Here is a 15,214-nt window from a genome sequence, read left to right as displayed (position 1 = left end):
TTAGGAAAGGAAGTGACCCTGGTGTCCTCTACACATGATCCTGCTTTATTTTGCATTAATAAGGAGCTCAGAGATGCCAGCTCCTTGTGCCTCTTACCTGGTGCTGAAGAAGGGATCTTAAAGATAACATATTTTGTCTTCCCCTTATCCACAATGGAGGTACCCATATTGAGAACATTTCCTGCACTGTCATAATGGGGATGGGACGTTGACAGATTGATGGCCACATATTTGGTGTAGTCAACCTACCGCAGGACAGCAAAAGAAGACAGGAGAACTCAGGAGGAATATACAGTATTAGCTCTGACTAACATTGGCTTTGGCTCCACCTACTGTTTGCCTCCTTGCTTTCTGTCCTACCAGTCCTAATGAACACCAGCCTCCACTGAACCTACTGCTACCCTTGCCAAGGATTCTGTTGGGCAATTCACCAGGTAGAACAAAGACTAAAACAATGGCATTAAACCTGTGGCCTTTAGTCTAATTTCATGCAAGAGGAAAGGACAGGGGGAAAAGGTGGGGTGGGTAGGGAGAGAGAAGGAATGGCCCACCCAATTTGGGCTCTGGCATCATCTAATGCTAGCTACAGCACCAGACATTTTACCCCCAAGGGAATGCAGAAGAGATAAGGTTGCCCACCCCAGACTAAAGCATTGGTTCAGAATTACCGTATACTTCATTCAGATCCTGCAAGTTTAAGAGTACTAGAATTGAAGGGACTTTAAAAGATTAAAATGGCAGTGGGCCACAAGGGTTCCTTCTAGACGGTCACTATTTTGGTGCATGAGGTTCAGTCACAAACCGACAACAAACTCACTATTGTAAAGATGAACTTTTTGCAGCGATGAAAGGGATAGAAAAGTGCCCTGGAAAGTGTGGGGCAACAATTGCCAAGTGGGGCATCATAAAACATGCCCACAAATGAATCAAGATGGATGCTCCATAAACAAGCCATCTGACAGTGACCAAAGTTGAAATCGATGGCTGCAAGATTGAATTATAGGATGGTATGGGAGGCTCAATTTATCTAATCCAAAGCATAATTCATGCAAAAAGACAACTGCACCCCACTGTGATAGGATCCACTAAACCTAACTACGCCTGACAGATTCATCTGCATTGGCCAAGGTTGTAAGATTTATGAGGACAATTAAGTATGATGATAATCAATGCTGGGACTCAGTGACAGAGCTGAATCATGTTTGCTAGCTCCAGTCCCGACATTTATGCATTGAACAGTTCTTGTACACAGAGCATATGGACACACAGTTTGTAGATGCATAGGCTCTGTGTAGAAAAGAAAATCCATATGTAGAGAACAGGGCTCTGGCCAGGAAGTGGCACCCCCCCCCCCCGGTTTAGTTGTCTTCAGAGTGCTATAATGAGACACGAATAAGGAAATGTTGAGAAAGGATCCAGTCCTGGGAATTAAGTCCCACTGACATTGTGCTTGGCTTTACTTCTCAGCAAACACGTATAGGATTGCACTGAATGGTAGACTGGAAGCAGGGGTGGGCAGAAGGTAGATGTCTGGGTGACTTGCAAGGGTTTCAAACTCTCAATTTGTCTAACAACAGCAACAGCTAAAAGGTATTCCCCCCTCCTAAATTAGGCTAATGAAAAGGCATGCTTGGAATAAAGCCTGAAGTAGATTTTTGTGTGAAAGGACTTGGGAGCTTGGTTCTGGAAGGAGCTTGTGTTGAGAGACACCCGCTTCCTTTCTTTTGCCTGTTCTCAGATTGGTTTAACAATCGATCCCTCTTCCTAGGGAATTCTGAAAACTATACCTTTGTGAAGTGAATAGGGTTCGCCTAACAACTATCAGTAGCCTTAACAAACTACAGTTCCCAGGATTCTTTGGGGAGGCCATGATTGTCAAAGTGGTACAATAGTGCAGATGTGGCCCAACACAGTGGAGTCTCCTACACAAGTTCCTTTGGACCTATACCCTCTGTATCTGTCAAATCATCTCCTTGCAGCAAAGTGGTTTATCATTTGAGGTGCATTTTTACCAACTCCACAATTGCTCTCCTTTGCTAGCCTTTGGGCTAATGAGGTCTACTCGTAAGACACCAATGCTTACCTTCTCCAAGGTCTCCAGAGTCAGAGGATTGATTTTCCTAATGAAATTAACCTCGCTTGTAGCGTAGTAATCATCACCATTTTTCATTATGTTGATGAGACAGTTGTCTGTGAACTCAGGTATTGTGTGGGATAAATAACAGAATGCCCTGTGGTCAAGGGGAGGGGAAATTGCATCACAGTGATAATCTTTCCTATCAGCTTCACCAGGGTACATCTTTAAGTGTCAAGAAAATGTGAAAAACTGGTCTGGTATATATGCATGCACCATGCACCTTATTTGGTTAGACAATGTGTTAATCTGCAGATGAACTTGTGAATGCACCACATTCAATGGAATGGTACTTCAGGCAGCAACTAAATTCTACCTATGGCTCCAGCCTGGTGCTGCTCAGATGTTTTGGACTATGATTCCCATCAGCCCAAGCCACCAAGGCCAATGGTCAGGGATGGTGCAGTTGTTTGTCCAAATCATATTGAAGAACCAGGTTGGGGGAAGACACCTGTGATGGGTCATTCACACCTGCAAGGCGCCACTTGTACAATACTCAAGGGATGGTGTGTTTGTGAATTAGGCCGATTGGTGGATTAAATGCCATATATTTTATTTATTGGACAATTTTTACACTAGAAAGTGTCAAATCGACTTGATAAAGTAAAAATACAACACATAAAAGCAACTTAAAGCCAGAAAAAAATGAGAAACACTGGCAATGTAATATACATAAGATGAAACAAAATAAAAAATAAAAAAATTCCTTCCAGTAGCACAAACTGAGAAGATGATTGGAAACAAATAAATAACAGATTCAGGTAGGTAGCCGTGTTGGCCTGACGCAGACGAAATAAATAAATAAATCAGAAAAATTTCCATTAGCACCTTAGAGACCAACTAAGTTTGTTCTGGGTATAAGCTTTTGTGGTATCCGAAGAAGTGTGCATGCACATGAAAGCTCATACCAAGAACAAACATAGTTGGTCTCTAAGTTGCTACTGGAAGGATTTTTTAAATTTTTTATTTTGTTTCGACAACGGCAGACCAACACGGCTACCTACCTGTAAACATAAGATGTTAATCCAAGGACCAAGGAGCACCACCATAGGAGGCAACATCAATTAACCAAAGGCCTGGGTAAAGAGAGAGGGATTAGCCTGGCACCTAAAAACTGACAAAGATGGCACCAGGTGTGTTGAGCTAAGAACAGCATCCAGTAGATACTCTTATGTGTCCTGTCTGCCATGTTGCTAGTATCTACTAAATTTCTGAAATTCTGAATAATGGAGTGTTGGGTAGCTAGGATGTCACATTCCTCTACTAACATCAGCAAAATGCATGTAACCCAGGTATCTTTGTAATGCTGAAACATAAACACACATTTCCCAGCTTAAGTAGTGACCCTTGGTATCAAGGATGAGGAGCCTCTGGCTTTCCAGGTGCTTTGAACTACAACTCCCACCCTTGGCCATTGCCATGATGGCTAGAGCTGATGGGAGTTGGATTCCAAAATCACCTGGAGGGCCACACATTCCACACTCTACTTTATATGTTACATGTAATTGTAATCAAAGATAGGGGAGGGGTCAGGAACTTCTTGCTCAAGGGTTCTATGTGACCCAAAGGGCCTCCCCCTCTAACTCACAGCCACTTCCCAGACCTACTTCCTCTCCTCCACCTGCCTCCCCTCCTAGGCCCCCTTTTCCTTGTTGTTGAACTGTTTCCCTCTGATCAGCACAAGTGGAATAGTAGAGAGGGGAGGTGTAGACGCAGCTGATTGGTGGCAAATAGTATTTGTATCTGACAGGTATGCAGAGCTTGCATTACAATTTAATCATTGTGACCTGGGCAAAATTGCATACATACATACCCTCCGATTTATGCCAATGTTGGGTTTGCAAGTGATATGATTATGTTAATTTGACTAAACAAATTCCTGCATTTGCTTATGTATGCAGAGGGAGGTGGATACCTCTGAGTCAATGAAGGTGGAAGAGGAATCCTGTCCTCAAGTAGGTATTAAGGTGGCTGGACAACAATTTCCTTCGTTAAACCTATAGCTAGAAGTTAATAGCCCATAATGGTTCATTGTGGTTCGCTGTCAACTGAAGGGGCAGGTGTCTGTGTATACCAGTATATGAAAAACAGCACTTTGTAAGGAGGCATTATATTCATATGTAAGGAGAATAGGGAAAGTAGGGATGAGTGTGCCAACTCTGTGCTGTGACAGTGGCCTGGTTCACATGTAATGCTAAGCCATGGTAAACATCGTTAATAAACAAAAGTTTTACATAATGTTAAGCAATAGTTTAATAAGCCATAGTTTAGCATTAGGTGCAAACCAAGCTAGTGTCAACTTCCATGAGTTGTGAAGTTGACCATCTGCAGCTTGCTGTAGCTCAATGGCAGGGCATCTGCTTTGCAATGAAGAAGGTCCCAGGATCCATCCTCAGCATCTCCAGGTAGGCCTGGGAAAGACTCTTTGCCTAAACCCCCAAAGAGCTGTGGCCACTCAGTGTAGATATTACTGACCTAGCGGGACCAATGTTCTGTCTTAGTAAGGCAGCTTCTTATCTTCCTACGAGCCTAGAAGATCAGGGTTCTATATGTGACTCTGTATTGTATTTTGATATTTGTTGGAGGCCGCCCAGAGTGGCTGGGGAGACCCGGCCAGATGGGCGGGGTATAAATAAATTATTATTATTATTATTATTATTATTATTATTATTATTATAATTATTATATTGTGGGGTGTTTCCTTGAGTACAGGAGGCTCTGTGCTGCAGATGGTTGCCCTCCCACTCATGCAAGGCAATGGGAATGGGGACAAGGGGGTGGGCAGATGGCAACCCTGGTTCCTCCTGAAGGACCTGCGAGAAGCAGCACTGAGGAGCTGGGCCTCAAAGGGAGGCGGGGAAGAGCATCACATTGTGTACAGAAAAAAATTGCTTACTTGGCAAATATATTTTTACATGGATCTGGATAAGCCATTGTTCCAAATTCTGACACCACGATTCTGTTTGCCTCAATATTGCAATTGTATGTGTCGCTGCGGAGGTATTTACTTCGATAGAAAACTTCACCTGATAAGAAAAGAAAAGAAAAAAAGCTTTATATGCACACGTAATCCCACACATGGAATGATTAATATGGTCCCAATTTCCCACTCATTACGCAAACTGAATTTGATACAAGGCACACCTTAGTTTGATATCAGCAGACATAGTTCTAAGCATGATTTTGGGACCACATATTAAGAACAGGAGAAGAACCCTGTTGGGTCAGGCCAAAGGGCCGTCGAATTCAGTATCCTGTCCCCACAGTGGCCAACCAGGTGCCTATGGGAAGCCTGCAAACAGCGCTTGAGCTAGTGGTAGGGGAGAGAGTCAATGCACTTCACATTTAAAGGTGAGTCAGATGTTGTTGGACTCCAACTCCCATCAGCCCCAGCCAGTGTGGCCAATAGGAATTGCAGTCCAACAACATCTGGAAGGCATCGCATAGGCTATCCCAAATATTTGCCATGAAAAATACAAAACAAATCTCATGATGCAGGACAAGGGTTACAATCATAGAGCTGTGGAGATGGGACCCTGAGAATCATCTAGTCCAACCTCCTGCAATTACAGCAATATGCAAATGTCCCATATGGGGATTGAGCCTGCAACCTTAGCATCAGCACCATTGCATGTCAAGGCCCCGAGCCCTCCTCCATTTGTTGAATAATAAAACACACGGACACCAGTATTTCAGGTTAATGGGATAATTAAGGCCACAACTTTATTGGCTACAGAATATGAGTGGCATTGGCTTAGGCAATGGAATTGAACTGACTATATCTGACTCCTGCCCGCAATGCAGGTAGTCTAGTAAGGGTCAACCACCAGTAGGGGGAGCCCTGTTGATGTACATCAACTGAGAGCTCCCCCGGGGTCCCCAATGGGGTCATGGCATGGCCCTAGCCCATACCTGGGCTTCGGACAAGATCCACACACCCCTGGATCCCTTTATCAGAATACCCTTAAAGAGGAGGGGCAGGTGAAGGCCACAACCTCCCCTCTATAAACCAGGTTTTACCAATGCCTAACTGCAAGTTGCAAGCGAAGGCAACTGGCTGCTCCAGCACCCAAAAGAGGCAGAAACAAAGAAAACTACCACTTGTTTACGCAATGAAGCGGGAAGCTACAGCAAGCAGAACGGGAGCAGCGGCAGAGATCCAACGAAGGAGGGGGTAAGAAGGGAGAACCCCCCCCCCCCGGCTGGCCGGCTGTTTAAATAATGCAAGCCGCGCCCCCCGGCCGACTGGATTGGTCAGCCGGGGGGCGGGACGTGGCCGGGACTCCCTGTGACGCGGGCGGCATTGCCCCCCCCACTGTACACGGGGAGAGCATGTGGCCTGCCTGCAACACTGCCCACCCCCTGGAAGGGGGAGCGGCCTACTCTAACCGACTGAGCTATCCAGGTTGTATAAGAAGGTACTGGGTCTAGAAAAGGTTAGAAGCTTTTATAATCAAAGCACACAAAGGCATTTGTTTCAGAACAAGGAAGAAAACCCACCACAATTCCAGATCTGCTGGGCCTGCCAACGACCCTGATTAGAAAAATCAAACTTCACTTCACTTCACTGGCTGCATTGTAAAAATGCAAATTGCTGAAATACTTTTACAAACTAAAGAAAACACCAGAATAAGAATATGATAACAGTGAAATCCCAAATAAAGACAGCATCTGCTGTCTGGAAACATACGAACCCTTCAAGCTTGTGCTGTGTTAAACAGAAAGCATAGAGTGGTTACTTTTCAGGTGTTCAGAATTGTGGCAAAGTTCACACAAGAAGTAATTGGGAAGGCAGAGAAAAGGATCATGTGAACTATTTGCTCCTGACCAAGCCAAGGTCACTTTGTTTTGGCTGCTGCTACTCCCTGTATTGGGGTCATTCATTACTATATAATGAATAGGCTGAAGAGTGAAACCTGTTTCACAAGTGGCCTACTTTTGTGCTTGGCTTCAGAAGCTAAAAAAAAAAAACTGCAGAAGGGCAGACTTTAAGTCACTGAAACTAGGCTAATGTAGCATGTTGCCCTTTTACCTTTGGGAAACCCATCAGATCTTGTGAAGGTGAATCTTATAGATTTTTTTATGGGCAGCATGGCATTCCCTGGTGCTACACCCAGCCTCCATAAAGAGGCTTATACTTCATGGTTTGAAGCAGGAAGGAAAGAAATCACCAGTGCAGACCTGCTTCCCTGGACAGGTCTGTTGATCATGGAGCAGAGTTAAGACCTCAGCAACTGGGTTCAGAAGCTCAGAGAAAATTATTTTAACCATCTTCTCCAACCTGGTGCCCTCCAGATGTTTTGGACTGCAATTCCAAATTGCCTAAGCCAGCATGGCCCAAGGTCAAGGATGATGGGCAGTATAGTACCAAACAGCTGAAGAGCTGTACAAGACTGGGAAATTCACGACCCTCCCATCACCCCTTGGCCATGCTGGCTGGGGCTGATGGGACAGGGGTCTCACAAAAAGGGTTCCACATCCCTGTTTAAAATAATGCACTGACTTTCAACCTAAAAGGCAAGAGCAAAGAAAATGCTGTGCCTCTTTAACATATGCGGAGTACTTTCCCTTTATCACGCGGAAGTGAAAGTCACTAAGTACCTTCCCACCATCACATGTACAGTTAGGAAGCTGTCTTATTCCAGGTCAGAATATTTGTCCTCTAACCTAGCAGGCAATCCCCAAGCCGGCCCTTGCCAACCTGGAGACTTCCAGGTGTTTTGGACTATAACTCCCATCAACCCCCAACTGATGGCTGGTAGCATCTCTGAAGATGCCAGGGATCAAACCTGGGACCTTCTGCACCCAAACAAGCTGTTCTTCCACTGGGTTGCAGTTCCTCCTTTAAACTGCACCAGGGTGTAAGGAAACGGGATCTAAGTCGTGAACCCAAACAGTGCTAGATATTTATAATATATACTAAAGATAGGGAGATTGCTATCACTGGATCTGAAGTTGAGAAGCTGTCGCTTTGGATTAGATCTCAGCTTCTCCCCTAATCTAACATTCACTGTCCAACAGTGCTCAGCCAATGCCTCTGCAGGGCTTGACAGAGATAGCCATGACCTGTTGCCCTCAAAAGCTTTAGCACATTAATTATGGCATGTCTCTGGTATCACAAATGACTAACACATTTATTGTGGCATAAGTCACTTTGCTGCTCATCTCCAGTGGTGTGTCTCCATCCTGTGGTAACTGGAGGTAAAATCTGCCTTTTGAGCACTCACTTTCCATTCAGGTGCATTGCACATTTGTTTGCAGAAGGGCTCAGTGACAGAGTATAAGCTTTGCATGCAGTGTCCCAGCTTCAATTCCCAACATCTCCAGGTCTGTCTCTTGTCTAGAATCCTAGAGAGCCCTTGTCTGTCAGTGTAGACAATACTGAGGAAGATGGACCAATGGTATGATTCAGTAGAAGGCAGTTTCCTATGTTCCTCTTCAGTTTGACTATTAGCCAGTGGCGGGGAAGAAGAGGGCTCTATCCAACATCTGATTGGACTTTGTTTTTGCAAAATCACTCATTGGCACTCTGCCTATTTATTAGGGATAACAAAGATACTGTATTACACAGCAGGCCATGTTTTGTTAAAACTGGCATTAAATGTTTTTGTTGCCGAACATGTATTTTGTGATATGGTGCAGAAATCTGGGATAACCCTAGTAGAGAGGAATTCAGTATAACCAAAAATAAGTTATGGTGTACACTAGTTGTAGTCTCACATTGTACACCTGAGACATTGTTCAGAACGGAAGTTGGCCTTCCTTCTTTAAAAGCACATGTTCATAAACCCAAAAGTTATATACTGGACAAAACCCTTCTCCATGTCAGCCCAACACTTCGCAAAACTGAATATTTTAAACCTGCAGAAAAGAGAAGGCTGGGCACAACCTTGTAGGCATTTGACAATGAGTTATTCAATTTTACCTGTATGGCATCTCAGGATGCCTACGACTATAAGATCTGTGGCATAGTTTTAGTTGAAGATGTACTTTGAATAGATAAAGATGGTGATACATGAAACCAGGGATAGTCAATAGGGTGCCCTCCATTAAATAATAATAATACTAATTAAACAACAACAATAATTATTCTAATTATTAAATGGATTTTTGTACTGCTTCCACCAGCCCAGAAAATACCAAGATAGATATGCCTTAAACTTATGCCCGAAAATACCAAGATAGATTCACATCAAAAACCACACAAAATTCAATAAGAACAATAGATTTTAGTAAACAACACAGTTACCAAAGGCAACAGAAACCCAGGGAAAGCCTGGGTGGACAGATAAGTTTTTACTACTACTACTGCTGCTGCTGCTGCTATCAGATATGCAATACATAAAAGCTTACCATTTTTTATTGTAAAACTGTGCAACAAAGCCATGCCGTCGAACCAGTGATTATATCTACTTTCCCCGATTGTATGCATGCCTGGACCATTACGGAGAAGGATCCCCTCCATCCAGCTTGGGATCTCACCTGGAAAAGAAAGGGACTTTTTTCAGTAGGATATTTGTTTCTGCCTCAATGGAACTCCAGAAGTATTTCTGTTGAATGACCCCCAATTGCCCAGCCCTCACTCCTGCCAAATTAATAAGGCAGTCTGAGATCAATTTTGCAACGTGTCAAAAGTGACAGGATGGAGGTTTTTTGGTGATCTTAGAGATGTAAGGATGCTACCAGACACAGGTGTCGGATGCATTAGGCAAAAAAGGTGTATTAAGTCTGTAGGGTGGCACCATCCCAATAAAGAAACCATTCAAAAACCCCATATTACTCAAACTTCTGTTTCTCCCAACTGTGAGGATGGACCTACAAACTGCATGTACTTCTGTAAGTATGTTTAGACACCCCTCCCCAACCATTCAGCCACTGGCAACACAGTCTGAAGTGGAAGATCACTGGCTTAACCCTTGAACCTCTCTCATCCAGCTGTAGTCTGTGGATTAAAGCAGTTTGGCTGGGCAATTATCATGGATTACACAAATTTTTAGAGGGTAGGCCTATAATCCCTTCTGTTTCTGATGTTGTGGTTGTGAGTGCCATTGCTTATACTGTATAGCCAAAATGACACCGCCACCTACATGCAAGAGGGAGTTATCAGCAGAGCTGGAGAAGCCAGAACTTTGCAAGTGTAGCCAATAAATCTTGAGTAATAACCCCAAGTGGGTGGGTGGAGGAACTATCTAAAGCAGACCAATGAGAACTCAGCAGCCACAGAAAGCTGACTGGTGGCTGCAAGGCAGGGGGCAGAAATGAAAAACCAGGGGGAACAGAATGAAGTGGCTGGAATCCTGAACTGCTTGTTGTAGGTCCTACTTGTTACCTTATTGGCCTGAATATAAGCCGCACTTTCCCTCGAATTCCGACCGTGAAAAGTTAAAGTGCGGCTTAAATTCACGACCTTACAAAAATTGGCTTTTTCGATATTGCTGCTGAAACAGGCATACGGTAAAACAGAACAGGTGTGAGTGCATGCAGAATTTTAAGGGAGCGGCTTATATTTGGGTGCAGCTTATATTCGGGCCAATACGGTAACAGGTATGGATCATGCTGGCTCTATGGATTTTCCATATTTAGAGGCAGTGGTGGTGGACCATCCCTTACATAGTTAGCCACCATGAGAAACTGGATACTGGACTAGATAGGAACATGAGAAGCTGCCATATACTGAGTCAGAACGTTGGCCCATCAAGCTCAGTAATGTCCATACTAACTCTCCAGGGTTTCGGATGAAGGACATTCCCAGCCCTACATGGGATTAAACCTGTAACCTTCTGTATGTGAAACAGAGACTACCTCTGTAGGTGTAGCTGACACCAGGAGAACTCCTCTTTACACCCTTACAATCTTCACTTGAGTGGCAAATGGGGAATTCTCTCTTATTGTAAAGAAAACCACACTGTCCATTTAAATCCACCTATAATTTAGCTCTGTGTGTATCTGCAGAAGTAGATGCCAACACATTTCACAAAGGCACTCATGCCGATATAAATCCCAGGTGAGCCAAGTCGCAGTAATAATGCCAGAGCTAGACTTATGATGCACTGACCATGGCAAGATTTATGACAGCAATATCTTCAAGCCGTTGGTCATGTCAGAAAAAGGAAACCAGGATCCAAAGGCTCTGAAACTAGGCCAGCGAAACTCAAGGGAGCTTTAAATAAATCCTCTCCTTCGACAACCCTCTTCCTCATGCCAAACTGCAAAGTGCTTTTGAAAACGATGGGAACTTGGCCGTTCAAAGGAACAAGTAAAGAAGGAAAAGAATCCAAGGGAGCTCGCTTCTTCTTGGATCTCACTCAGCCAGCCTTCAGCAGCCTGGTGCCCTGCAGATGGTTCAGACCACAACTCCCAGCAGCCCTCAGAAATACTACATATGCTTACTTATCCTGTCTGGGTTGTAGACATTTCCAATGATGTCAATCATCACATACCTTGTGGGTCCCCCTAATTATTATTCCTTTTATAACTTGAGGCAACTTTTCCTCTTACTTAACCATCCTTAGTGCCAAAATACGTTTGCCCTAATATTTAACCCAAATCAAGCTACCCTCTTATAACAGCAACATATTTCTTATAAAATGGCTTGATCTAATCCAGTATAAATGCCTTATGAAAGAGCTAGGTTTATCTAACATGCTTATTTGCATTACATGATGATTGACAGTGAAAGACAGGGTCTGTTTTTATATGGGGATTTTAGCCACATGCACAAGGCATTTATAGGGAAGGAATGAAGTCCATACTGCAGGATATGTTGGTGTTTCAAGTTTGAAATGCCAAACTTAGCTTTATTCTTGTGAGAGTCCCTGATGTGGAATGGTGCTACGGTATGTGTGGCAGGGGTTAGTGGGGGATCTAATACTTTCTCCCCCACACCAGATTACCACTCCACCCCTATTCGCTATGGAGACACTCAATATCAAAATTTACTAATATAATCCTGCCCACATAGTCTGCATGCAACTAAAGTGTCAGCCTCCAGTGGTTGCTCATGTTCCATAGTAATAGTTGCAGGACTACCTGTTCTGTACTGCAGTCATGGGGATGGCTCATAGGGAAGGAAATGACTCCTTTGCCAAGGACATTTCCTGGGCAAACATTTCTTGATCTGTGACTTGAAATGAACTGATTACTCAGTTGGCCATGTAGATGTGCCAGTCCCTCCTGCAGCCAAATCTGATGAAAAATAAGATTAAAGAGGACCTTCTGTTTCCAGTATCTTTTACCTAAAACTATTCAGGTATAACTACTCTCATTTTCACATTAGTACGGACTCAAAATGACAACGCACAGGTTTCTGGCTATGTCATGAACTCAATGGTGGTAGCTCCTCACTGCCCTGAGGAGCTCACTGCATCCCACTGTGCCTCTCAAGCCTGCCAAGGTCACCCAGCGGCTGCATGTGGAGGAGTGGAGACGCGAACCCAGTTCACCAGATTACGAGTCTACCGCTCTTAACCACTACACCATACTGGCTCTCACACCACACTGAAGATTATTTCATATTCCCTCATTAGTTGTTGGTTGCCGTTTTGAAGGAAAAATGGGAGAAAGCCTTTCTTTAGATCAATGAGATTTTATTTACTAAAATACCAAAGTGTCTGTCATTATGATGGGTAGGATACAGGTGGAGGAATGCTTTGTGCATCATAAGGAATCCTGGACATCTCAATGGGTTCACTTGCTGCGCACCTATGCTATGAGATTCCTGTTCATGTGCAATGTTGAAACAAGACTTTGCCCACACTGCAGTAATGGCCCAACTGCTGGGTACAACTTTCTCCATACACCTGAATCATTTGTTTAGGTTTAGACAATCGACTTGGGGACCCCACTGGGACAGGAACTAAACTGCCTTCCGGCAAATCAAGCTACTGAGAACCAAGTCTGGCCTTATCTACATAGCTTTGCCTCAACATCTGCATAGGCTTCCTCTGGGATCATGCTAGAATCTGGCACAATATTGGGAACAGGCGTTTAAATTTCCAAGCCTGCAAGCCACAATGAAAGGTTGCAGTACAGTCTCACCTCTTAAAAGTAGTGCTCCGCTTTAGGGTGCCAGCCAACCATGGCCACAGGGACTCTCCATTCCATCCCCACCTTCATTTTGTGTGCCCCCCACAACAGTCAATTTTCTGCAGATATTGAACATGCTTAATTCTTTTGCTGGAAGGAGAGGTTAAGTTCTGGGGGTATTTTTTTTTTGGGGGGGGGGTTACTTCTGCAAAACTGTAGTTTCCTCTGAGGTTGCTTCTCTGTGAACCCAGTTTGGTTACAAACCTGTTGGTGCTTACCACCTGAGTTTGCTAAAAGAGAGAGCGACAAATCTATACTATTTATTATTATAATACAGGGTTTGGGAAACTTTCACCCATCAGATGTTGATGGAACACACCACCCATCATTCCTAACTATCTGCCAGGTTGCCTGAGGCTGGAGTTGTAGTCCAAAAAATATCTGAACAGCCACAAGTTCCCTATACCTGTTGTCTAGTGTGTGTTGTTGATTGTGTAAGCCAGTGCAGTGTAGCAGTTGGCAAACCATGATGGGACTGAGGTTTACATCCCCAACTCAGCCATGAATATCTCACTGGGTGTCCTTGAGCCCCCCAGCCTCTCTCTCTCTCTCTCTCTCTCTGTGTGTGTGTGTGTGTGTGTACACAACACACACACAGCACACATTTAAATCACATTGAAAGCACATTACTTCCCCAAAGAATCTATGATTCTCTTATCACAATGTGACCATTACTAGCATCTACAGTCCCCAGAATTATTATATATCAGCCTCATCTACCTCTCAGGTTTGCTGTTAGACAAGGATCACATGTGGATGGGTGAATAATCATGTATGCTGCCCTGAACTTCTTGGAGGAGCAGAGTGGTGTTTTTTGGGGGGGGGCGGGGCGGGCGGGTAAAGAAATAGTAAACAAAATGTAAGGAAGGAGAGACCTTTCGCTTCAATCTCCTCGCTAAACTTCCGCGCGTGTCTAATAACGTCCTTAGTTATTCCAGCGGGAATTTTAAGATGATGATTTTTTATTCTGTGTGGTTTGTTTCATGTACATTGCTTAGGTATATAAATGCCTTAGAAAAGCATTTAAAGCTATAAGAAAAATGGAGCCGGGGGCGGGGGCGTAACGATCTCTAGGTGCAAGCATTGAGGAAATGGCCAACTTGCTGACTAGCCGATGAAAGCTGAGAGAGGCGAGGGGGAGGAAGAAGACGACGACGTTAAACCACCACCAGGGAAAAGTGAAAGTACGGCTCCCCTCCCCCTATTTCGCTCCGAGGAAACCAACCTGCCCCCCAGCTGTTTTGGAGGTTTAAATGTATTTGGGCAAGGGTTACGCCACTTGTCCACCTCAGCCGGACTTTGAGGCTCAAGTCCAAGGGCAGTGAAGCCACATTCCCTCCCAGATGGTCATAGGAAATGCTCAGAAACAGGAAGTGGGGAGAGAAATAATCTAATTTATCTGCGATCCCTAAACTGCAATCCGAGATCTGTTTACTAGGAAGTGGACCCCATTCACCTCAGGCAGACTTGTCTCTGAGTAAACACGTCTAGGAAAAAGAAGTCTTCTCTGGATTAAGGCGGGAACACCCCCCCCCCCCCCATCTGAGTTCCTTCGCAATTGGCTATCTGCCTGTTGCACTTACCCTGCACTTCTGCTCGGAGGGGCTCCGGGTGCTCCTCTTTATTTCTGGCAAAGATCGCTTCCATCATCCCTACAGGTGCTGCCATCGCCCCAGCCGGCGTTACTGACGGTGCAATTTGCAGCTTTCCTTTCCCATCTAAGGGTTTGGAGAAGAAGGGGGGACCCGTCGATTTTTCTGGTTATTTATATTTACGGGGTAAAAGGGTGAAGTCCGCCCCCAGCCGACTGCTAGTGGCTAAAGGGTGACCATGTGGTTTCTAAACGGCTGAGTATTCATCCGCAGGACTTTCTTTACTTTTCTGCTGAGCTTCACACTTTCTCTGCAAAGGCTAGTACGAAGTTGCGGGGTTTAGGATCACCTAGTTTTGAGGAGAGGAAATCCCTCCCAAATCGCCATTGGCTTCTCCTTAGCT

At 44.4% G+C, this 15,214-nt stretch overlaps 1 protein-coding gene across 1 annotated transcript in view; it reads right to left on the bottom strand.

The window, feature by feature from the left end:
• The window catches only part of BCO1 (beta-carotene oxygenase 1), a 29,888-nt gene extending 14,915 nt beyond the window's left edge, over positions 1-14,973 (bottom strand). Inside the window, exons 1-5 of the mRNA XM_033157198.1 lie at positions 14,803-14,973; positions 9,488-9,616; positions 5,031-5,160; positions 2,084-2,231; positions 98-245 (exon numbers count right to left, since the gene is read on the bottom strand). Of these exons, the coding sequence (XP_033013089.1) occupies positions 98-245; positions 2,084-2,231; positions 5,031-5,160; positions 9,488-9,616; positions 14,803-14,887 (640 nt within the window). The 5' untranslated portion in view covers positions 14,888-14,973. The remainder of the gene's footprint in view (positions 1-97; positions 246-2,083; positions 2,232-5,030; positions 5,161-9,487; positions 9,617-14,802) is intronic.
• Positions 14,974-15,214: the final 241 nt, after the last annotated feature.

This window comes from Lacerta agilis, chromosome 8 (genome assembly GCF_009819535.1).
Source record: "Lacerta agilis isolate rLacAgi1 chromosome 8, rLacAgi1.pri, whole genome shotgun sequence".
NCBI classification, from domain to species: domain Eukaryota; kingdom Metazoa; phylum Chordata; class Lepidosauria; order Squamata; family Lacertidae; genus Lacerta; species Lacerta agilis.
This window is presented reverse-complemented; position numbering and strand designations above follow the sequence as displayed.